Here is a 24,529-nt window from a genome sequence, read left to right on the forward strand (position 1 = left end):
TTTACCTGTGTATATTAGTTAGTACAAATTAGATTTTTAAAAGACACCCGACTTTGCTACACTGGTTGAAATTCAAGGCTCTACTTGTCCGTCTAAACGTATGATGTGACATAACTTACAAACTATATCTTTGTCAATTTATTACTTCTCTGCACACAGTGCCCAATACAAACAAGTCCTTCACAAGTCTTTGTACATTGGGACTCCTCTTCAAACTGAGGTTGTTGAGCAGAAATGTCTTTTACAGAACAACTTACGCACGCACAGTAAAATAGTTGTTTTATGAGAAATTATAGGCATTATTGCAACAGTCCCAGGCTTAAAAGTTCTTTTCACGTTCACATGTCTCCTCCACATGAACAATATTTACAGAGCACAGTTAGGTCCAAGCACCATTCAATTGGTTTATCATGATGCGAGCTTCTCAGAATTGTTCCAGCAGCTGTCGGAGGTATGGGGCCCTTGACAACAGTCTGTTGACCCGGGCCAGTTTGTAGAGGACGGGACAGTCCAGAGAGACGCAGGGCATTTGTCGCTCGGCGCAGCCACTGCAGTTCCGGCACATCTGAAGGACAGAAGATTAGAGGTTGTTCAGACCCTCAAACATGAGGAATACAGTAACTCACCTGCAGCAGTCCGTCCTGTTTGCTCTCACTGTCTCTCAGGTCAGAACACAGAGTGACTGCAACACGCTGAGGCTGGCTTCTGCAGCTGGAGCACACGCCCAGCTGTGTGAGCTGGTCACACACTGGACAGTGCAGCGTAGTGAAGTACTGAGAGATGGTGCCTTTCCTCCCGGCCTCTATTGAGCCGCCTCCTGCAGATGAGCACCACGCCTTCTGGACCTACACAGAAGCCACCAAGAGACGGACGATGATTTGGGAAAAGCAGTTTTTATACAGAATAAGACAGGATATTTTGTTGTTAATGGAGAAAATGACGGTCCTTGAAAAATTGCGCCCATTGAAATTGCAATTTTGATTTGATTGGGATAATTTTTCAGGCCTACTCTTGTATATGTTCAGTGTGTGGAAGTTTTGTTCGAGAGGTTAGTGCTTTGATCGAAATGTTCCACAGGATGGCATTAAACTAAATTACAGGCATTTTTATTGCTCCAAAACACATTGAGCGAGGTCACCACTCCAATCTGTCCTGTAACCTGGTCTGTTGGCATCCCCTGCTCGTCTCCATCGAAAAGGAGACAGATAAACCCATACTCTGGAACATTCCATGCAAAGTAATCGCATCCATGGAGACAAACCAGCGGCAAACCTTCCACTAGAAAAGTTACATTGTGCACCTTTAAGCTCCAGTGTTGCTAGACCACTCCACTACATGACTACTCACAGCACAGTTATCCTACGTGGCTGCTGATTTGCCAGAAGAGTGAGAGAACAGCCCTCTGAAACCTGCAAAGTTATTAACAATGACTTTATAAACCACCACATGAAGCGAGCCAGGTCAGGATGTACAGACAGACCAGGTGTGGGCTGTAGTGCTTTGGCAGTGGAAAGACAGCTTTGGTGTGTGAGGGATCGTGAGGTTGTGTGAGCTTCTCACTCGTGGCAGCTCCTGGTACCAGCTGAACACATCTACACCAACAAGCTGAAAGATGCGGGCGACGGGAGGCAGAATCTGTTTGGTGATGTAGTAGGTGGCATTGGGGCGCAGGCTGGGGTCCTGCAGCGCCTCCATGGGCCGTCGGACCAATTGGATCAGTGGCAAGCCGGGCATGCCGTATACAATCACATAAGGCACGCGCTCACCCACTCTCGGCTCACGCCTTCGGTCATAAGCCATCATTCTCCTGCACAACACAACAAGTTTCAACTCTTTGCACTTATCATTAATTATCTGTGACTGTTGCAACCTGTTGTGCTGAAATGGTTGTAATATTTGCAATAACGAGGCTTAGCTCCTGAAGTACATTCATTTTGCATTGAGTGTGTGAGCTGTTATTTTATATCATATGCTTTGTATGCAATAAGCAGCTGAAAGCTTAACTGTCCCACAAGGTTAAATAAACCTGTGTAATATGCATCAGTATTGGTATCAACATTTTAAAGCTGAAAAAGTTGTATATATTTATGTGATTTTGAGCATACAAAGTGCAATGACACAAAGGAATGAAGCAGATTACTAGAGTTGCTGCAATTTTACAGTTTTGCAGTTTTACAAATTATAAATTCTCCCTGATTACACAGTATAAAATGACTGACCTGGTGAGCTCCAGAGCAGGCACACAAGCCCCAGGGCGGTATGCCCCAGCCCCTCGGTATTCTTTGGCAAAAGTCAAGTCCTGGACACTGGCTTGGCCTTCAAGCACTTTGACGCATTGCCGCTGGACAAACTGCTTGACCTGACTGATGTCCCGTGTGTCAAACAGCAGCTTAATGGACCGCTCTAAAATCTACAAACATATGAACCAGAGACATTTCCAGATCAGTCCAGTCTGCACAAGAAATCCCCATTTGCGTTTCTTTCCACTGAAGTGAATACGAGTGCAAGATACCTTAGAAACAGCAGGACAGCCATCTCGGCGCACTGTTTCTATGCCTTTGGCATCAAAAACAGGCTTCGTCTGGTCCAGGCTCTCGTACATGTATCCAACGTAGCGCTTTTTGGTCTGAAGCACGCAGGGGAGATAAACCTGCTCACAAACTCAGTCAGTTCCATCTCACGTTCCACGAAGAGCCCAAAGCAAAACTATTACCTTTTCAAACTTCAGTTTCACTGGTTTGGGGTTGGTGGCTGTCACAGCCTCTGCAATCTCATTTCCAATCTTAAATGCTTGTTCTTTAGTGACTCCCTTCAGCAACACAAACATGCTGCAAGATCAAAGACATTACATTACACTTTTCAACAATGCAGTCCGTCTACGTGCAACACCAAAACGAGTCCTCAATAACCTGGATAACACTAGATGCACTTGGGCTTTAAAATAACAGCGGCAATTATATAATTATCAACACATTAACATCATGGCAGCAGCTTCCTTTGTCCTGTGAAGTCCAATTGAGAAAATGTTGGCCCCTGGGTTACCTGTCCGTATCTCCGTAGACCACTCTTGCGCCCCACTTCTTCGTCTCATTCACCATCTTGATGGCTCTTTCCAGCGTCTCTCTGGCTTTGTGAACAATGCTATCCCCAACCTAAAAAACCCAAAACCCACCATCAATGGACTTCTTCTCTCATAGGGGCCATGAGAAGAGACACCTACCTCCACGCTGGGCATTCGTCCAGAGTAGTTCGCTGCAGTGTAACCAAAGGTGACGTTGGCAATAAGTTTGAGGCCGAGCTGCCGTGCGTCCAACAGCTTCAGCAGGGCCTTGTCGTTCTTATGAGTCTTCATACATTGTTTGACCATGATACGAGTGTTGAGGATCTCTTCTAGCATGCTGGGCAGGATGCCTTTACGCACCGACGACTGCAAAAAACCAAGCTCATTAATAAGCCGAAAATCAGAGACTATCAGATGTAGAGCTCTTACCTTGACAAAAGCAATCCCATTGGGTGACACAGTGATCTCATGACGTAACTGGTGGAGGAGATCTGGAGGAACTCTGAGGGATGTGCAGCCAAACTTAAACTCATCAGGCCTGAAAAGAAAACTTCATTTGAGGGCCGTACAAGTGTTTCAGACCTGTTGAATGGTTTGCCAGGAAAATTGACATGTTTCCATCTAGTGTCCTCACATAAACACTCATTTATCCACTGGTGTTTTACCCAAAGATACGACAATTTATTTGACTGTCACATCAATACCTTGAACCATGAAGACAACACACACTATGTTCATTAATTACCGTACACTATTACACCAGTGGTGAAATGCTGCAATAATTGAAGAAAAAAAATAGAAAAATAGGCAAGAGTCTTACGTTCCGAGACTGTCCATGTGTCCTAAACATGTGGAGTAGCAGTAGTTGTATGCAATAACAATAGATGGGTAGAGGGACTGGAAATCCAGCACCACCACAGAGTTACTGTAGAAGCGTGACTCTGGCTCCATCACCAAAGGAATACACTGCGGCGCCCTCTGCTGGGCTCGCTGCTGCACACTTGGAGTCAAAGGGATGTAATTAAGAGGTTTGGCCACTCGCAGCATCATGGACTCCACCCGGTACTGTGACCACACCAGGACATAGCATCAGAGCAAAAAAGGTTAGGTACAAGTTCAGACAGTTATCTTGCATATAGTGTTTTTGCCTGATCGAGACCTGTGAGCCGCGGGTAAGGACATGGTAGAACTGGATACCAAAGACTCGTGCCAGCTCGCTGGTGCGGCCAATAATGTCCTGCTGCTGGAGAAGCTGCATGGAGCCTCGTACTCGACTAACATAGTGATCCACCATTTTCCACCTGTAAGTATACACAAAGAATTTCAGTTAATTACACATACTTTATCCACTGGACTGTGTCACTGCATGCCCACACCTGTGGAGTTCAGTGTTGTGGTCAAACCAGTCTGACAGTGTGCGATGACTGTACAGAGGGAAGCGCTGGTGCAGTAAATGAAATGCCACATTCTCAAAGGTGTAGTTATTCAGTGCCGCCTGCAAAACAGCATATAGACATTAGCAAAATGAAGAAGCTACGAGTCCACAAGGATTTACTCTAAAAAACGATATCCATTGCTAAGGAACCTACCTGGACAACTTAGGGATTACACAGATACATGGCTAATAATACAGTTTCATTTAACATCTTAACATTGTGAGACAAGTACACTAAAGTTGGGGTACTCAATTTTCAAACCGTGAAAAGCCATGGGATGTGGATACAAATTGAATATGCTACTATAACTTATTCCTAGACCTCTTATCCCCAAACATAACATAACTGTATATCAGCCTCTTTCTTCTGTGTTGGAGATGAGAATTAGTTGAGTACCCCAGCTTTAGGGTGCAGCAGGTGCATTGGACACCTACCTCATATTTCATAATCCTCCATAAATTCAGCGTGACACGCCCCACAATGTGGATTTCTGACATGGTGTCAGCGCCATACTCATCCCTTTCTGCAGCAAAGCGGTTGTCTTTTGAGTCACCTAAAGACAACGAGAAAATAATTCTACCGAGTCCACATACACAATCATGTATACATAGGGTCCACCACAAATGGAGTTTGGGAGTACCTGGGATGCGGGACAGCTGCTGACACAGGTCTACTCCCAGTGCAGAAGAGCGCTGTAGGAGGTAGCCCCAGGAGTGCATCTGAATCTCATACCCCAGCAGCATGTCTGGGTCATACCTTAAGACAAATCACACAGTGAGCATAAGTCATGGCACCCACCTACACCATTCCAGCTTCAACAGTGATTGTATATGGCTTTTTATGGGAAGGCACCTTCTGACAACAGTAACAAGCTCCTCAAACAGCTTCAGCTCGTTGGACACGTAGGTGAGCTGGAGACCTGACACTCCCGAGCGTACCAAGAGGGGCGCACGCCCTCGCCGGCCTGGATACACATACATGTACAATGTTAGTTTTCTTGTCACTCAAATCAAATCACAGCAAGATTATACCACCTTGTGTCTGCTTTGGGTGATCTGTGTCCACTACAATAGCCCCGGTCACCTGGGTGTCCGAGGCACTGGGCAGAGGGGCGTCCGAGCTGAGGCAGTAGAACAAGGCACAGATGGGGTCAAATTCTGGATCAGGCTCCAGGTCCCGTCGCGTCCGAGCATGCAACTCCATGCCCATCAGCGTTATGTACTGCACCTGGATAAAATGCATACCAGAGGTTTATTTTAGAGTTTACACAAAGGTGTTGGCTTGGGGCCATGCATTTATAAAGTACTCCAAAATGTTATTTTTGTGTGCTTAGAAGTGCAATGCTGCCCTCTACAGAAAGAAATTAAGTAATGAAAGATATCACCACCATATAGATGTACAAGGAAGGGCTCAGAAAAGTTTCAAAATAATTGAATTCACACACAAAAGGATGAAGTTTAATGTGCAAATAAGTGCTTGAATCAAATTAGAGTTATCTTAAAAGGTGCAATGGACGATTTTTCGGCGATTTGAGAACGCAGGCGGAAGTGCGCATGCGCACTCCCCCGTGTGGACTGACACAACACACACGTGCGTTTGTTTATTAGCGCAATGAAGAGCATCGCATCGCTCGTCTCCCGTAGATTTCTGTCCACTTCTGCGTCAGCTCGAACTGTCTTTCTCCGTCTTCATTTTGCCTCGTACACTGAGGGAACTATATTATAATAGATCCATGCGCTTAGGCACGCGGAAATGTGGGGACGAGCCGCACGCGGCTGCAGGTGAGCGATAGGTGCGTTTTATGATTGATACGTGGCAGGACAAATGATTTATCCACGCCACGAGGAAATATGATAACAAATTTGCTGAAAAAAATCGTCCATTCCACCTTTAAGAAAAAACAGCTTGTTCCATTGGCAAATCTTATTTTATTACCGTAAGTGCAGTATCTTTTATGCTTTTTTCATTGGCAAATAATAATCTAAGACTAAATATCCTCAAATCACGATAAATACTGCTCAAATCAGGCACTAATTTTTCTTAATTACAATTTTTGTCTAGTGTAGAGGCCAACTATAGTTAAGTTATTTGTAATTATACATGTAAATTGTACATCAAAATTACATAGAGCAGATCGATGGTTTGTTCTGATTCATAAAATGTTCAACCGCGTGTTCCCGTTAGGAGTCGTGGGTGACTGGAGCCTATCCCAGTGACTTTGGGTATGCATTTTTATCAAAAACAAAACAAATAACACAACATAGAGAGCACACAAACAGAATAAAGACATCCAATAAATAAAACAAAAATGACGGCACAGTTTGTTCATCAAATGAGTTTTCTCCAGGCCAGAGTTTGTCTAAAAGGTACATTTTGTCGGTTATAATTTGGTTCTAGCCCTTGATTGTTGGTGCAGTTTCAATCATCAATTTTTTCCCCTTTCCGCTAAAGTATATTCCAAAAGGTATCAATTTAATGTGTCCATGGCAGGGGTTTTTAGGACCGAATACATGGTTCTGAAATCAAGTGAGATGGTGGTGTCAAAAAGAGCATTTAGCACTTGATCTCAGTCCAATATCAACAGGACAGTTAGAAAAACATGGTAATGGTGAGCTTCCTGGCAACGACCGTTTTAAAATTGATATTCTCAATAATCATTTCTCTATGTATATTGGTTTTCTATAGATAAACTACAATTGAATTCAAGGCGATTCAAGTTTGCACTGGAAGGATGACATTTTACACTTCTTAATGTGTCATTACATCCCAACTTCTCACCTCGTGTAGAGCTTTGGCCTCCTGCAGGTTCTGCATGCTGACTTTGAAGCCGTAGGAATTTGCGATGCTTGGACCTTCAATTTGTGAGCTCATCTGTTGAGGTATATTCAGACCTGCAAACTGGTTCTGCCAAAAACGCACAACGGTTGAATAACAGTTCAATCTGGAGCCGGGGAGCTAACAAACAGTGACGCACCTTGAGCTGGGAGCTGAGGATGAGCCTCCGCAGAGGTCTGGCTTGGCCCTTCCTGCCCTGCTGCCCTTGCACACCGACAGCTTTCACTACACGGAAGGAAAATCAGAGTTGTGACCAAGGCAAACATCACATCAACACTACACTAATCTTGACTACAAACTGAGTGGGCCATATCAAAGTGCCCCGCAGACGGCTTTATGGTATTTCTGTCTTTATCACTCTGCGCAATACACACGCCCCACAAAGCACAACAGGGCCCTGCGCATCATGTGTTTTCTGTGCTGCTGTTGTCAAGATGCATAGATAGACTATTCACTTTTCAATGTTTACAAAAGATACACGTGAATGGCATTTACACGTATCACGTTTATGTGGTCGGTCACTCTAAAAACACCCTTAAAAACGATGTAAACAATGGCCAAACAATCTGCAATCTGCACTTCCATGTAACGGTATCAGCTCATATTTGTTGGGCCCTAATATCCAGGACAACATGGGCAGAATATGCAGATCATCAAGAGATAAATGGCCTTAGAATTAAATGTCATTGTACTTTCTTTAATGGCTGTAGACGAGTCAGTGTTTATAGAGTGCTCTTACCCTCAGAGATGGGCGTGCTGCAGATAGGTGGGGTCTTCATGGCGAGAGGGCTGTCCTGGCTGTGAGGAGTGGCACTGACCCGACCTGGAGAGCTGGTCCCGGTAAATGGACGCCCTGAGCTCGGGGGTGACTGTTGGCTAGTGGGGCTGCTCTGATTTGGCTGCCAAGGAGGAAGATCAGGGCTGTCAGGAGAAATTACTTCCATGTCTTCTTCCTCCGAAACCAGACCAACTTCTGAAGATTCTGAATCCAGAGAAACGGGTGTAGACGGGTACGGTTTCCCATCCTGTGTCCCAGGAATGGGGTTGATACACAGCTCGGGTTCCTCTGGTTCTTTTGAAGCCCTTTCCTCTTTTTCCAAATGTCTGGGACGTCTGTGTGCCTCAAGCCAGAGTTGCACACGCTGCCGGCTCGGAGGGATTTTACAGGGCAGCAGCATAACCGGTTTGTCGCCATCTGAGGACTGAGTTGATCTTCTGGCCTTAAGACCCACTGTGCCACAGGATAAGCTCATTGCTGAAAAAGCGGTCTTCCAGAAATGCAGGCCTTCCATGGACAACTCGCCAGTGAACTCTGAGAGCTCCGAGGTCAGCCTGGTGCCAACAGTCAGCTTACGGCCCCCAACTTCCCTGAAACAGCCATTTGCAAAACTGCTTTATATTTATTACCATTCAAATGTGTGCTTTTGGTGCATGTAGACTCAGTGTACTTACATGGATTTTCCAGGAGCGTCAGAGGGATTGCTGCAGAAGGGCTCCTCAAAAGTGGCCTCTGAGATCTCCAAGTCTCTAAGAGTTCCACAGAGTTCCTCTCTGCTGGGTGGCGACATGAGGGGCTTCAGAATGTTGGTCCCTCGTGGGCTGGCTCTGGCTTGGGAAAGAGAACTGACAGAGCAGGGTGAGCTGCTGGGAGTGCTGGAGGTCAGGCCATCAATACCCTCCAGGATGTCACGGGTGGGAGAGATGTCGGAGAAGGACACAGACGTAAGGGGTAATGGATCCAGTGATGAGAACAGAAGCTCTTTTCTCTCACAGTGGAAGCCCTGGAAATGGCTGTGGGCCTCTTTTGATGCCAAGTCCCACTCTCTGCATTTGACTTGATTAGAGTCTGAGGAGACAGTGGTCCCAGACTCTAGGTGTTCTGGTCGGTCAAATTCATCTGGACTGACACTAACTTCGTGAAGCTCCTCTCCAAGACCAAACACCCTATTTCACAAAAATGCACTTTTTCATTACTGTAGTACAACACGCTGCTTGAGGAATACATGATGTTAAAGAAGAACTCTGTAGCCTTCCTCAGAGGTGTCACTTTATGTTATTGTGATGTGTCTGGTCAGCTGATTTAAAGAGAATTTTGTGCAGTCTTCCTACTAACATCAGTAGTCAATACATCAGTACTACAGTCAAACCATGCACAAAACTATGGCAAGCACAAGTACAAAATAGACCAAGACTCAAACTGCAATGTAATATACGAAATCCTGCTGTCACAGTTAACACCAAGAGACACGTTGGAAGGCTACAAAACTGTCAAGGTATGATATAAACAGAGATCTGTTCATAAGGAAGTAGTATATACCAAGCGTTTGACAAAACTACAAATTTGTTGAATCCCCAATGAAAGTTATATTAAGCTAAACAGAAACAGTTGGCTATGCAAGAAATGGTCCAAACACACCAAGAACTCACCTGGCGTTCTTTTTTTCAGAGATTGGAGTCTGGGGTGAGAGACCATCCTGAGAAGCATCACTCAGGAACTTGAAGGGAAGGTTCTTATCGGTTAGGACAAATTGACTGCTGCTGTATGGGCAACAGAGGTCCGCCTGGTCTATGGCATTTATATCAAAGTTGTTGTGTGGGAGCTCTGGGGACAGACTGTCTTCAATGAACTTACAACTGTCCAGATGTGGCTCTGACAACGTGGGGCTCTCGGTTTGTTTGTGTTTTTTTCTGCCTTTCTTAGACTTTTTGCACTTAGGAGCAGTAGATTTTTCTGGTTTAGATTTAGATAGACTTGAAGAGCTTGCCGTTTTGGACTGCAAGTGCAGTAAGGCAGTGCCATGTTTATCATTCAGTAACAGGTTCTGTTCTTGGGATCGTTTCTGCAGCAGTTTTTTTAGAACAACTATGCCATGAGGGCTTGTTTGACCCCCTTCTGACAGAGGAGACAATGCCCCTTTTTCTTTTGACTGGTCTGCTTCTACACAAGTGGAGCATTCTGAAGGTTTGATTTGATCAGGTGGGAAAAGGTTACTGTTCACCCCCATGATCAAGGCGTCACATTCTTCAGTTTTTGGTTCTATGGATTTGGATGCTGGGCAAGTTGCATTCAAAGAACAGGTGTCTGTACCAACTGACTGCATAAATGGAGGTAAATTCTGTGAAAATCTTGGAGAAAGAGCAGTGTTCTCTTCAAGTGAACGAGGCTGGGAGCTGTTTGCAAATTCTGTTTGGTCTTTAGGCACTTGTGTCTTCTTTTTGCTGCAAGTTCTAGGTCTACCGAGGGCCTTTGCTGTGTTTTCAACTTTTTTTCTTTTTGTTACATTTTTGGTCTCAAAATCAGAAGACTTACCTAAACATCTACTTGCTCTTTGAGCTGAGGTTTTCATGGGCTTCGCGGCTGAACACTTCCTTGGTAGAGTTTTGTTGGAGTACACAGAAGCTGAACTAAGACATGGGTCTCTCAAGGGGTTGATCAGATGCTCAGGAATGGGGTCTTCTAACATCAGCGGGTCACTAGGCGACCAACATCTTGGAGGCGTTGAGTCTCTAGGGCTCAGAGATGCATCTGAGAGGTAGCCCAGCTCCACCATGACATCAGAATAGTGGGAGTCATGGTCCTGGGACAGCTCACAGTAGCAGGGTCCAGGAGGGGGCAGTGAGGGGAGAAACAGTCCTCTCTGACAGTCCCTTTCAGCCAATTTCAATGGTGGTTTGCTCAGGTTTTTGACCACTTTTTTGACAGGTTTGGTCTTTCGCTTTATGTATTTTTTAGATTTTGTCTCAATAATTGGAAACCTCACGGCTGGAGATTCTGGGACTTTGGGCCAAAAGTCTTTGAGCGGGGCCATTTTGCTATAAAGTTCCAACTTGTCTTGTGTTAGCATGACTCTCTGCTCCTCTGCTTGGATTTTTGACACCTTGACCAGCATATTCTTCTCTCCTTTGAATCTGTTAATGATAATGTACTTTATGATAACTGGCGGCTCTTTTTTGCAACGCTTTTTGCTTTTGTGGACTTGTGGTGAAGTGCAATTGTCTATGGGGCACTCTGTGTTAGAAGTAAGGTTTTTACAAGTTTGGCCTACACCTAAAGGTTCCCCATTCTCTGTTTCACGGCTCATTTTACGTTTACCTCTTAAACCATACTTGCTTGCTGGAAGCGCATTAGTCGCTACAGAGCCAACATCTGCTGGAACATTAGGGTCTTCAAAGCAGCTGGGGGAACTGGGAGGAGGGGGTTCTATTGTAGCTTCTATTTGTTCAATTTTCTCATCAGATTCTTCCTGGTCCCATTCAGTGACTGTCTCTGTTGTTGTTGAGCAAGGTTTACTTCCTTCTGTATCTGTTGTTTGAGAATCCTCTGTATGCAATGTGTTTGAATCAAGAGAAACTGCTGCTGACACTGAGCCCAGCCCTGCAATAACATTCATTTTCACAAGAGAACAATCTACTGGGTCCATTGTTACATTTTTTTTGTTCAGCTTTAATCGCGATCTTCGTGGTGGAGTGTCTTCAAGCTTGCCGCAGGGCTCAAACACCTTTTTGCTTCCAGATTTCTTCCTACTGAGACAGTTGGAGAGGATGACACTAGGAAAAAACTTATAATGAGCTTCTTGTTGTGCCACAATTGTCTTTTCAGTCTTGTTCTCCCGATAATCTTCATAACAAATTTTGAGCTCACCCACATGGCCCTCCTTACTGTGGTGTCCTGTGTTCATAGTAGAATGGACCATAACCTTCATGTTGCCCTCCTTCTGACTAATCTCAAGATCTCCTTTAGATGAACAGTTTCTCAACTCGGAATAACAAAATAATGCCCGGTGGTTTTGGAGCATAGGAACACAGTTTGCCTCCACACTCCTCCGACTGTCATATGCATTACAGTTTGTTGTAGTTTTTCCAGGGCCAAAGGGTAAATCTTCGAGATCCGTCTTGTTCAAACTAACAGAGGCGTTTTTGACCAGCATTCCATTGCCCTCTTGACTGAGAGTGTTGGGGGAGGCTCCAGCCGCTCGAGCAGATTTAGAGGGGATCGGGTGTTTGACTGGTGGGATGTAGGGAACCTCTTTATTAACCCTCGATCCCCCTGGAAGATCACTGCTGGTGTGAGCGCTGCCCGTGAGTTCAAAGTGCTCGTTGAGGGCAGGCTCAGTGTCCTGCAGCTGAGGGTGTTTGCAGTCCAAAAGAAATGTATTCCTATTACTGTGCATCCTTTCTGAGAGTGACGACTGGCTCCTGGAGCTGCTGTCAGTCAGAGATGAATCTGCAGTACAGAGAGATTATTTTTACACACTGACTTCAAGTGCATATGACAGGTTAGACTACACATTTCACTAAAATGTCGCGAACAGGACTATATTTCAGATTTGACTAAAGATTTGTCCCAGTTGTCTCCAGTTTGTGCTACTTCTTGGTTTGTCATGGGCAGCAAATATGACGTAGATGTACCATAAACCTTGAGGTAGAGGTAATAATTTTAAAATAAGTATTACCTGATAACAACTTTATTTTGTTGGTGTCATTTGCATGCAAATTGTCTCTGTATTTTTGTTGCATATTGATGACATACTGTAGGTAGAAGGATTCCATTTTAGAACTCAGCATGACTTCCTATAAGTTTTATCTTTCTTTAAAAACTTTAAATTTAAGTTTTCTGGTGGAGGGTCCAAAACTCTGAAGTATTTTGTTTGTCTGAAAAGTTCCATTGTAAGGCATTACTGGATCATTCTAGATCATTATTGTTTGGTCTGAAACATCTTTATTTCCTAATGAGAAGCGTACCACTTTTCTCATCAGCGGTTCCGTCCACTTGTGGAATGAACAGGTCAGTCAGCTCAGAGTTGTTCCTGCCCCACTCCATTTCTTCATCTGATGCTTCTTGGGGCTCTTCAGTGGAAATACTGCAAGAACCAAAGACACTAGGCTTCAAGCACCAGCATTAGGCTTTTAAACAAGTGGAGGTGTTGACACACATTATACCTGTGTCGGGCTGCATCAGTGTGTATGTCACGTTAAGACTGAAGACTGGCCTATTCCTATGTGTGGGATCATCCAACACAATAAGCACGTATCCTACTGTATTACATGATCATTTTCAAAAACATTATTTACCTTGAGTCACTGTATCACTTAAAGCAGGCATGTCCAAACTAGGGCCCGGGGGCCAAATGCGGCCCTCCAGCTTCCTGCTATGTCGGCTCAAACAACAAAAAGTAGTACTTTTTACTGTAAAATTGAAAAAAAAATCAGGCAGATTGATGTTATACAAACCTAATATTAATGTTCCAAGTCTAATCAAAGGTGTGGACGCTCATCGAAATGACGTCAAATGCAACATTTCGAATGATTCACTTTGTCATTCAACAAACTCGACATTGTTAGGTTGTTTGTGGCCCTCTGCCCCATTTAAGTTTCAAAATGCGGCCCTTATTGAAAAAAGTTTGGACATGACTTAAAGAATAATTTATTGTGCAATATGCTGTTATTGGTTTTTAATTTCACAAGTTTACATTAACTTCATCAGGTATTTCTCATTTGTTAATGTATTTTTATTGTCGTAAGCATTTTGAATTCTGTGTTGTATAAATGTTACATAAATATATTTTGATTTGATTTGTGTGTTATAAGTGTTAATTCATCACAATTTAGAGTTCACATTTTGAATGCTTAATGGGCTCCAGTGTTATGTTAGCATTAGGGCAAACACAGGAGGTAAATGTGTGACGAACACCTCGAGGCCTCATCCACCCATCACTAGCTCACAAATGCATCAGTACCTTGGATGAGGGGCAGGGTCAGACGACTGACTGTCCCAGCGTTGTGACATGACAACACTAAGCTCTGCATCCTCCTTTTCCACATCTGGCTCCACCTCCTCTTCATCACTGTTGCCCTGGTAACTCCGGATGCCTGAAAAAGGCTTTGGCGGGGCACATTGCTGACTCCTGCAGAAGCTGTCATTCTCCAGGCCGGCCAACAAGTTGACGATGCCGTGATCCTGGCTGCCATCTGCTAATAATCCACAGATTCAGTTTATTTGCTTGAAAACTACAACCAACATTACGTAGTAAGAATGTACAGTAAATAACTGACGGATTACTTCAATTATAAAACTGTAGGTCTTGCAAATTTAGGTATTTAACCGTTTCAGAGTGAGACACAATGTTTCTTGACATAGAATAACCTACCATCAGGGATTTGGACCGAGTGGTTTGAGGTCTGGGTGAGTTGGAGGAACTCCTGACTGTTTTCGAGAAGATTTAAGATGGCTTCTTCATCCACAACAGCCTCCTCTGGAAACAAAGAACGGCTCCTGGTCGAGTCTAGAAAGAAGGTTGAGCAGGTCAGAGCTGAGAAGATCATTGCTGATGGAACAGCAGTGTCATACCTGGCTGGGGGTCCTGGTGTACCTCCAGCACATTTGCAGGTGTACATGGAGGCAACTCTAGAGTCTCTGAATGGATGGTGAGCTCAAAGTCTTCCTGCTCTGACTCAGACTGCTGTGTTCTGTGCAAGTATCAAAAGAGAGGATACACATATTTAGCACACTTTTACAGAGCTTGTATAATGGAGATACATTACAAGTTACTTTCGCAATAGCCTGCGACATCAACCTACTTTATATAGTATTTTAGCAGTGATAGAAATGACAGGAATTCCCGCTTAACCGGAAACGCAGAAGCAGTCAGAACTGAAAGTGGGTGAATAAGGTGAATACTGCCAATATAGTCATGGAATGCAAATCACACTCACATATCAAAGTCATTCTCCTTCAAAATCTCCCTCAATCTCTGGAGGAAAATCCTCTCACAGTCTGTCGATGTGACCAAACCACGGTCTGCAAAACATGCCACACAAGCCATATTACTTTCAGTTGATGGATAACTTATTACTCATGTGCAGCAATGTTAAAAATGTCAAGCAACAATTTATTTAAAAACATGTTCCATGTCCATCATATTGTGTAAGTTTTATTTTCCCCACAGTAAAGGGAAAACAATAGACATCTATGCATTCATATAGTTAAATATATTTACAATGCATTCCACCTTTTGGTATGTGTAAGAGTATCATCTTTATATTTCACTTTATTTCGAAACAGAAGGAAACAATAGTGTAATAGATTAAATGCCTCTTCTCAAACACATGGAGAATGTATCTTAATGGAGGGAAATGCAGTAAACACAGGAATGAAGGCTCAAGACAAGCAACAGTTAATCAAACTGTATTTCATAGTTTAGAAGGACCCTTCTAAGGAAATGTTAAGAAGCCATTGATGAAGATTAAACAGAGTTCTGAGTGACCTTGGGAGTGAAGAGGCTCCATTTGCGAGGGCTGGTCCCGCTCTCTCCGCCGCTGCCTCTCGTCTTCCCAGATGGCCTGAAGCCCAGGGTTTCTGCCAATCTGGTCTGAACAAAAACACAACAGTAACAGGTTTGGACATTCACTATGCTGATTTAATTTTGTTTAAGTGCACCATCACTAAGATATCTTTCTCAATACCATTGAGAAAGAAGTGAACAAACTCAACATACTCTCAATCTCAAGGCGATTCAGGACATCCACAGCCACGGCATCTACCTCCAGCTCACAGGTACTCTGCTTCTCCAGGTCTGGCAGGACCAATGAACTGCCAACAGCACACAGTACATATGAGTACACCTCAGCAGTGACTGTAAATGTGTAGTACTTGTACTTACCAGGGCAAGCAGCCCTCATCCCAGCGGCCCAGCATGCTCTCATTCACTCTGGAGGTGCAGGGGCTCTTCCAGGGGCTTATACCCAGTATAGACCCAGTGCTGCTATTGTGTTCACTCAACTGTGCTGCATCTGTAGAGAGATGCCCAAGGCAGGCCAGAGAGCAAAGCTCAGCTTTTGAATGTTCCCAACAATAAACAAAAATGTGACGTAATCTCTGATACTACACTACACCCGAGTATTGGTCAGTATTCAGATGTTTACCTTGCAGTCGGACTGTCGATAAGTACATGAATATTGATGGAGTTACCTTTGCTGATGCGAAACTTGACAGCCCCCAGGTTAATCAGGTTCATGCCATACAGGTTGTAGTCGATGAAGAGCTGCAGCAGGTAAGGAATATGACCCTCGTGTGGTTGATGCATTTTATTCATGACTGCTCCACTCTGCAGCAGCTCACATACTCTGCAACAACACAGGTCAGAACGTCAAATCCTCCAGCAACAGTAGTCCTGACCAAGCCTCGCTTAAACATCTGGAGATTGGTTTCCACCACTGCTCCTGAGGAAATGTCCCAGAGGCATTGAAGGATGGGTCAAATGCAGAGGACCGGGGACAATAAAGTGCACCATAACCTTAGCTTGACCTTAAGTTGCACTTTCCTTTAGTTAGGAAGTTAGTCGATGCCTTCATACAGTTTATTTTTATAAGTCTTCATGAAATTCCCAAAAGGTTGGCAGTATAATTGTAGCAGACTCACCGTTTGACCATCTGAGGATTGTACAGATATATTTTCAGAAAGTACTTCTCCTTGGCATGGTATCCATAGAAAGGCCTAAAACAAACAAACAAAAATAATAATGGTGAACAAGTACAAAAGAATAGCACAAGGAATGTTTTTGACAGTGAAATCTCAACACTAAATCACAAACAAGGAGCATAAACTGCATGTTTGATTTCTGGATGAATCCAATTGTACATTATGTTTGATAAAGAATAGCAGTGAGCTGAGAATGCTTTTGGACTGTAGAAGGAGAAAACTGAGCCGTACACAACAAAGAACCTACATGCCAGAGACCAGCACCACTTTGAAGACATGCTGCACGCTGGAGCTGGGGTTTCCCATGGTTACATTCAGAGCTCTGTCGATGCTGAAAGCCAACTGCCTCAGATAATGCTCCGACTGCTGCTCCAGGCCATTGTATGGTACGTAGATGTAAGGAAAGATGCCATGAAGGTGGAGGCAAGTCTTCTGACCTGTGAAACACATGGATTGATTTAATTTTAAGAAGGTTTATGGTACAACTACCTAAAGCATTAAGTTAAACTTTATAGATCTCCATGGGGAAATTCATCCTTCGCATTTGACCAATCACTCAATGCCATTGTTGAGGTATTTTGATATATTCAATGTAATGTAATAATATCACTGTATACCCTTAGATTTTACTGTAAGTTTCTGTTCTTTTTTTATTCATTAAATCAGCTTTTTTTTTTCTTAAAAAAAAAATAGATAATAATTCTTAAAAATATACTCAATGTTGAAACGTTTCATACCTCCAAAGTAAAGATGGCAGCCTTAATTGATAAATCATTTAAAAGTTTGCTTTTAAACTGACCACTGCAAATTGCTTATACCTCGACATGTTTCTGATGCCTTGTGCATCCTTCCTTTGATGTCTTGTCATGTAATGCTTTTTACACAAATCCAATCCAACCCTTTATAACCCTTTTAAAAAAACAACAACTCACAAACAGTTTGCAATCTGAGGATTGGAAAGAAGGTTTAGACATCATTGTCAGCACGAGAACTCAGTACATGCTCAAAATAACCTTTGAGCATGTACTGGTAAAATAAATTACATAAATTGTAAATGGCATTTTCATGATTATCTCTAGAGTTTAAATTGTGGTTAATGCTTTAAAAAAGGTTCCCTAGTAAACTATTTATAAAGCATTATTAAGCACTAGCTATTTGTTTATAAGCACAATGCAAAGGCATTTGTAATTATTTATCACTTGGTTATTGAAAATAGTTGAATAACCATTGTATTAATTTTCTTAAAAAACTCTTTGTACAGAGTTTAATAACCTTGGGGGAAGGATGCAGAAGGCATTCGAAACACGTCAAGGTACGAGAAAACATTGCCCTGGTCTGTCTAAAAGACCTTTATCTAAAATGTCTTTCAAATGTGTTCCTGATACTGCAGGCTTCAGTTTTGCTTCGGAGTGGAGAGAGGACGAGGTCTAAAACTGGAGTTTGGCAAAGCTGTTGCCGGGCACTGGAGTTTTTCCGTGAGCCTTTGGGTCTCGTGCATTATTTCCAGCTGGATCAAAATGCATGTATTGGAATCTGTGGGTGTTTTCTGTTGCCTGTGACTTATTGGTTGTTTATGCAAAATATTGATTTAAATCTTGTATTACTTTTGATGCACATATTAAGTTTTAAGAGTGAAGACATGGACAGTTTTAGCAAATTAGCCACGTAGCTAGACATGATAACAAAACTGTTAATACGGTTTAGTTGAGATCATTCATATCATGGAAGGTCAATGCAATAAGATCAAAATAAGATCCATGTTTTACACACTTGATGGCGCTCTTTGTTATTAAAACTACTTTTTCTTCTTCTTTAAACATATAAATGGGTTAGAAATAATGTAACGAAACAACGGCTCAGAAGGTTCCATTACCGGCAGAGGCTTTTTCAGTGGACGGTCAGCTGTTCTTGGCTCAGATGTCATTGTGTCACTAAAAAAGAACAACTGGCTCTCCACTCAAAAAAAATCCCCTTTGTTTGTTTTGTTTTATTATTTCACAGTGTAGGGTTCAAACTTTACAATAATGACATATTACATAGATATAATTAAATAGTTTAAATTGTTGTCATCATAATGGTCCGACTTTCTCACCATTCTGAAACCCACGGATTGGCATATTTAAGTGTATTTTAAGTTATCGTAGTAGTATTTTATTAAGTAACCAATATTACAACGCTTAGGCTATATATTTTATTATAATACATGTGCTTATGTATTTAGTTAGAAAAGTAGTTAAAAGCAACATCAAGTGCATGAACCCGTATGACTTTATCTTATAGTACTTCCATGGCGTGAAAATATGAATGATCTCAACTCGGCTGTCGTCCTGTTATTGAAAAAAACAAATCAAACAGAAGGTGTCCTCAATTTCACCATCAATGTTTTGAAATGAACATGTTTTTGAGGTTTAAAAACTGCTGTTCACGGTAGCTATGATGCACTGGCTACTATCCACTCAGCACAAAATTAAACATAATCTCTAAACATAATCTCTCAAACACTAATGGAGGGACAATGAGCGACCGACCCACACTAATCCCTAATGGATCCCGGGGGAATTCTTCTGATGGCATTAAGGCTTCCCACAGAGTTAAACCTGGGGCCCCTCGAGCATGCACACTTCAAAGCACACGTCCAAAACAAGAACCAAAATGCGTCTGCTCCAGTCCAAATTGTCCAACAAAGTGCTTTAGTATACGTTATATCTTTGCCAGTAATCAGTGGGTACTTTTACATAACCGGTGTATTCAAAACAATGTTAAAATAACTCTTTCACATCTTTAACACTTTCTCTTTTGTTTTGTCTTTATCATTTTCTGCAGTTTTCCTTGTCAAAACGTGTACATGTGTGAACTAGGGACGGCAAAGATTATTAGGTTAATCGATAAGCAGGATTATTTCAGTCACAATGTCATCGTAAATACAAAAAAATTATATGACCATGACATTTATAGAAAAAAAAAATCAAAAATTAAAAAATAATAATTCCAATGAAAGTTTTTGACTAGATTAGGCCTTTTTTAGTTGTGAAATGTGATGATTTTAGAAGCAAAATGACATCCTTTCTGCTCACACTATCCTCATAAAACAGGTCACATACTGAGGAGCGGTAATATGCGAAGAAAACCAAAAAGGAAAGAACATTTTGGATTGTATTGCCGTTTTATTGCCGTTGTGGTCATGATATTATTAATCGTCAAATCGCAGTGTTTATTCTCACAGTAATCGTTTTGAAATGGTGACATTTCTAGTGTGAACAATCGCATCAGATGTAACTGTATACGTGGCATTTCAATAATCTGATCACTCCAGAAATCAGATAATGATCTCATTTTGGGTGTGTGTGTAAACAGAGCTCTATCTGCCAATTACTATCTAGACAAGTGAGGAACGTCAGCTCCAAATATTATAAACCTGACTGTGGTTCACAATGTGTGCAGTTGGACAGTAAACAATTGCATGCAAATGTCACAGATAAGACAATATTAAAGACAATATTCTGTTCATTATCTGTTAAAGTATGCGTGCAGGTGACAATGCAGGCTGGTGCAATATTTTCTGTCCATATAAAAGCTGTAAATAAGAGTGTTATTGTTGGTATTTTTTTTTTAAAGAGTGTAAGTTTATTTTATAAGTTATCCATTTTTTTCTAATTATTATACTTCTGTGCCTGTTTCTGTACCTAATCTTAGGAATCTCTGGAATTTCCCCATTGTGGGACAAATAAAGCTTATCTTATCTCGACAGTATCTGATGTGAGCAATCTGTTCACATCTGTGGTTATCATTATTTTTTTTGAATCACTATACTTTGTTTCCCAAACACAACACTTATCCTAATAATCCTCTGTTTCGATGATCAGATTTCTCTTGCGTATGTAAATCACACCAACAATCGGATCTGGCCATGGTAGTTATCCGATTTCTCTAGTCAGTGTCCCCCCCGGGGCCGTGTAAAGGTGCCCGGAGGTGGGAGACCGACCACCAGAGCCCCTGTCAGCGGCGTCGTGATGGAGGGCAGTGAAAACAAAGCACACGGCGAGGAGGGGGCCCCGCAGCAGACCACCACCACCACCACCGCCGCTATGGCCCCAACACAGCCGAGCCCACCGTGTCAGCGCCCGACAACCCCCGCGCTCCAAACGCCGCGTCCCGCAATGACAACATTTCATTTGCACGGTCACGTTTGCAGCCGTGTTTGGCCCGTTAAAGCGGCATGTTCACGTGGCCCGCGGTCGCCCCCACGTTCAGACAAGACACAAACATTGCACCGCCGCCGTCGCCGCTAACCTGCGGGGGTGGCTCCGAAGATCCGCACCACGGGCACCCGCTTCACGTCGCTCTCCCGGAATCCCGAGTAGCACACGTCCAGGTCTTTGACGGGGCGGGCGAGGTAATAGTCCGCCGTGACAATGCGGACAGCGAACATGGTTTTGACCGGGGTTTGGTGCCCGTGCCGGAGAAACAGCTCAGAGGTCCAGTCAGAGAGGTGCCGCTGGTCCCGTGTCGCTGCGGGTTTCCTCCGTTACCCGGTGGCATGAAGGCGTCGGTGCTGTTGGGACGCCGACATGTTCCGCACACTTCCGGTGCTGAACGATTTAGGCAAATCCGCTTTTTGAGGCGGGAGATCAGCGTGGAAAAAAGCCCCACTTCTCCGGGAGGCTCAGGCTTCCATAATCACAAACAGGTTAGCTCACTATGCTACATGCTAATTCTGCACGGAAATGCTCCGTCAAGTGGATGGTTAACCAAGCCACTTCCGCAAGTCACTTTCAGAATAAAGACCAAGGGTCAAATATAACTACTCCCTTCAACTCAAAACAGCCCAAAACCTAACAATGGATCTATTATGGAACCTAACCATGGATCTATTATGGAACCTAACCATGGATCTATTATGGAACCTAACCATGGATCTATCATGGAACCTAACCATGGATCTATCATGGAACCTAACCATGGATCTATCATGGAACCTAACCATGGATCTATTATGGAACCTTATCATGGATCTATTATGGAACCTAACCATGAATCTATTATGGAACCTTATCATGGATCTATTATGGAACCTAACCATGGATCTATTATGGAACCTTATCATGGATCTATTATGGAACCTAACCATGGATCTATTATGGAACCTTATCATGGTTCTATTATGGAACCAAACCATGGTTCTATTATGGAACCTTATCATGGTTCTATTATGGATCCTAACCATGGATCTATTATGGAACCTTATCATGGTTCTATTATGGAACCAAACCATGGTTCTATTATGGAACCTTATCATGGTTCTATTATGGATCCTAACCATGGATCTATTATGGAACCTTATCATGGTTCTATTATGGAACCAAACCATGGTTCTATTATGGAACCTTATCATGGATCTATTATGGAACCTAACCATGGATCTATTATGGAACCTTATCATGGTTCTATTATGGAACCTAACCATGGTTCTATTATGGAACCTTATCATGGTTCTATTATGGATCCTAACCATGGATCTATTATGGAACCTAACCATGGAACCTAACCATGGATCTATTTTGGAACCTAACCATGGTTCTATTATGGAACCTTATCATGGTTCTATTATGGAACCTAACCATGGTTCTGTTATGGAACCTAACCATGGAACCTAACCATGGATCTATTATGGAACCTAACCATGGATCTATTATGTAACCTAACCATGGTTCTATTATGGAACCTTATCATGGTTCTATTATGGAACCTAACCATGGTTCTATTATGGAACCTTATCATGGTTCTATTATGGAACCTAACCATGGATCTATTATGGTTCCTAACCATGGATCTATTATGGAACCTAACCATGGTTCTATTATGGAACCTAACCATGGATCTATTATGGAACCTAACCATGGTTCTATTATGGAACCTAACCATGGATCTATTATGGAACCTTATCATGGTTCTATTATGGAACCTAACCATGGTTCTATTATGGAACCTTATCATGGTTCTATTATGGAACCAAACCATGGTTCTATTATGGAACCTAACAATGGATCTATTATGGAACCTAACCATGGATCTATTATGGAACCTTATCATGGTTCTATTATGGAACCTAACCATGGTTCTATTATGGAACCTTATCATGGTTCTATTATGGAACCTAACCATGGTTCTATTATGGGACCTTATCATGGTTCTATTATGGAACCTAACCATGGTTCTATTATGGAACCTAACCATGGTTCTATTATGGAACCTTATCATGGTTCTATTATGGAACCAAACCATGGTTCTATTATGGAACCTAACAATGGATCTATTATGGAACCTAACCATGGATCTACCATGGAACCTAACCATGGAACCTAACCATGGATCTATTATGGATCATGGATCTATTATGGACCCTAACCATGAACCCTAACCCTGGTTCTATTATGGAACCTAACCCGTCAGGCACGTTCTGTATGTTTTCGACCTAAACACAGCAGCACCGAGATCCAAAACATGTATTGGCCACCTCTAGGGGGCGCCAAAAGTGGCCAGAACAGTGGCCAACAGGGAAAACTGGCCAACCACGAGTTTGGCCAATGTTTATGGCTAAAATGGCTCATTATTTTTTAATGTTAACAATAAAATGCCATGTGCATAATTGTCCAGCGCCGACCTCCATTCACTCATGCTTCAGCCCCAGAACATTTCCAGGTTTGCTCTGTTCACACTCAACCTGGTACTTGTCTCTGTGTTCTGTCACTGCAGCAATGTGCGGCATCATTTACATTAAATGGAATGTAGCCTGCTGTGCACTTTTTCAGCATAGCCATAAAAAGGAGAGTTTCTGTCATCGCGCCAGCCACACCATGAGACAGTGGTTCCAAAAGTGGGGGTCGCCCCCCTGAGGCAGAGATGGCTTGGAAGATAGTATAATGCGCTTTTTTACCTTCAAGGCACTCAAGGTGATTTACATCAAGGAAACATGCTCCCATTATTTTATTATGAAGGTTAAATATATTTCTTTTGTTGTATGTTCTGATTTGGGGCCTGATGGGAGCCTGTTGTAAAAAGGGTCTGTAATCTGCTCACACTGGACAAACAAAACAACAAAAATATTTAATTAATGGCGCTGTTTGCGCAGAAGTTGGTGAATTCTTCACATATTAAGCTGAAGAAAAACAAAGAACAAGAGACACAGAGACTTCAGACATTTACCCGTGTCCATATTGAGCCATTCAGAGTTCAGGAGGTAGCTATGAAAGAGACGTAGACCTACCATCTAATTTGTTCTAACAAGAAAATGTATCTGAAAATAAAGATGTTAAACAATGGTTTAACTTTGATTAAACATCTAATACAATAATGTAAGCCTATGTACATTGTTTCCAATAGTCTCCTTCTCTCCACCCTCAGATTTCCTGTGGAGGGATTGAGGAATTAAGGTGGCAAGGAAAGACTGGAGAAAAGTCTATCAGTTGACATAAAATGTTGATTGAAAGCCTCTCAGTCAAGTAGACAAAGCAGTATTGACTGTAGCAGGCTTTACCCACAGAGCCACAAATCTAGGCTTGAGTCATTGGTCTAATTAATATATTAATAGTTTACTTTAAGAGACACAACACGTATCAACGAGGTCACATCTGAAATGGGTTTCCTTTTTGCATTTCTGCTCAGATCATGGCATTGCCCTTTCCCCATATTTATTTAGACATCACATGGCAAACCATTGAA

At 42.6% G+C, this 24,529-nt stretch overlaps 1 protein-coding gene across 2 annotated transcripts; it reads right to left on the minus strand.

The window, feature by feature from the left end:
• Nucleotides 1-125: 125 nt before the first annotated feature.
• rev3l (REV3 like, DNA directed polymerase zeta catalytic subunit) lies at nt 126-21,269 on the minus strand. 2 transcript variants are annotated; one of them, XM_072443933.1, is made up of 33 exons: nt 21,101-21,269; nt 17,058-17,247; nt 16,751-16,825; nt 16,301-16,455; nt 15,993-16,122; nt 15,828-15,922; nt 15,597-15,701; nt 15,046-15,130; nt 14,681-14,799; nt 14,481-14,615; nt 14,070-14,301; nt 13,075-13,193; nt 9,760-12,556; nt 8,785-9,276; nt 8,072-8,700; nt 7,472-7,557; nt 7,276-7,401; nt 5,532-5,724; nt 5,350-5,461; nt 5,138-5,253; nt 4,932-5,050; nt 4,438-4,556; nt 4,221-4,362; nt 3,882-4,126; nt 3,491-3,599; nt 3,221-3,427; nt 3,043-3,152; nt 2,714-2,828; nt 2,513-2,650; nt 2,220-2,410; nt 1,561-1,807; nt 627-845; nt 126-565 (listed from the first exon to the last, which is right to left on the minus strand). In XM_072443933.1, exons 1-33 carry the CDS (start codon nt 21,237-21,239, stop codon nt 425-427), a joined length of 8,232 nt encoding a protein of 2,743 aa, XP_072300034.1. In that variant the 5' UTR covers nt 21,240-21,269; the 3' UTR covers nt 126-424. The 2 variants fall into 2 exon arrangements, with proteins under 2 accessions (XP_072300034.1, XP_072300027.1); XM_072443926.1 differs by having other exon boundaries at nt 14,070-14,304.
• Between the last annotated feature and the right edge of the window lie 3,260 nt (nt 21,270-24,529).

This window comes from Eucyclogobius newberryi, unplaced genomic scaffold (genome assembly GCF_026437365.1).
Source record: "Eucyclogobius newberryi isolate DKJ021-1_F unplaced genomic scaffold, fEucNew1.0.hap1 SCAF_1, whole genome shotgun sequence".
In the NCBI taxonomy this organism is placed as follows: Eukaryota; Metazoa; Chordata; class Actinopteri; order Gobiiformes; family Gobiidae; genus Eucyclogobius; species Eucyclogobius newberryi.

Bases quoted from the DNA above. Each gene is read 5' to 3' on its own strand.
- rev3l (XM_072443926.1), bottom strand. From the start codon at position 21,239: ATGTTCGCTGTCCGCATTGTCACGGCGGACTATTACCTCGCCCGCCCC. The intron at 7,558-8,071 runs GTAAGAGCACTC...CCTTCCGTGTAG, and splicing joins CAGCACGCCCATCTCTGAGG to TGAAAGCTGTCGGTGTGCAA. The intron at 7,402-7,471 runs GTGCGTCACTGT...CGTTTTTGGCAG, and splicing joins TCCTCAGCTCCCAGCTCAAG to AACCAGTTTGCAGGTCTGAA.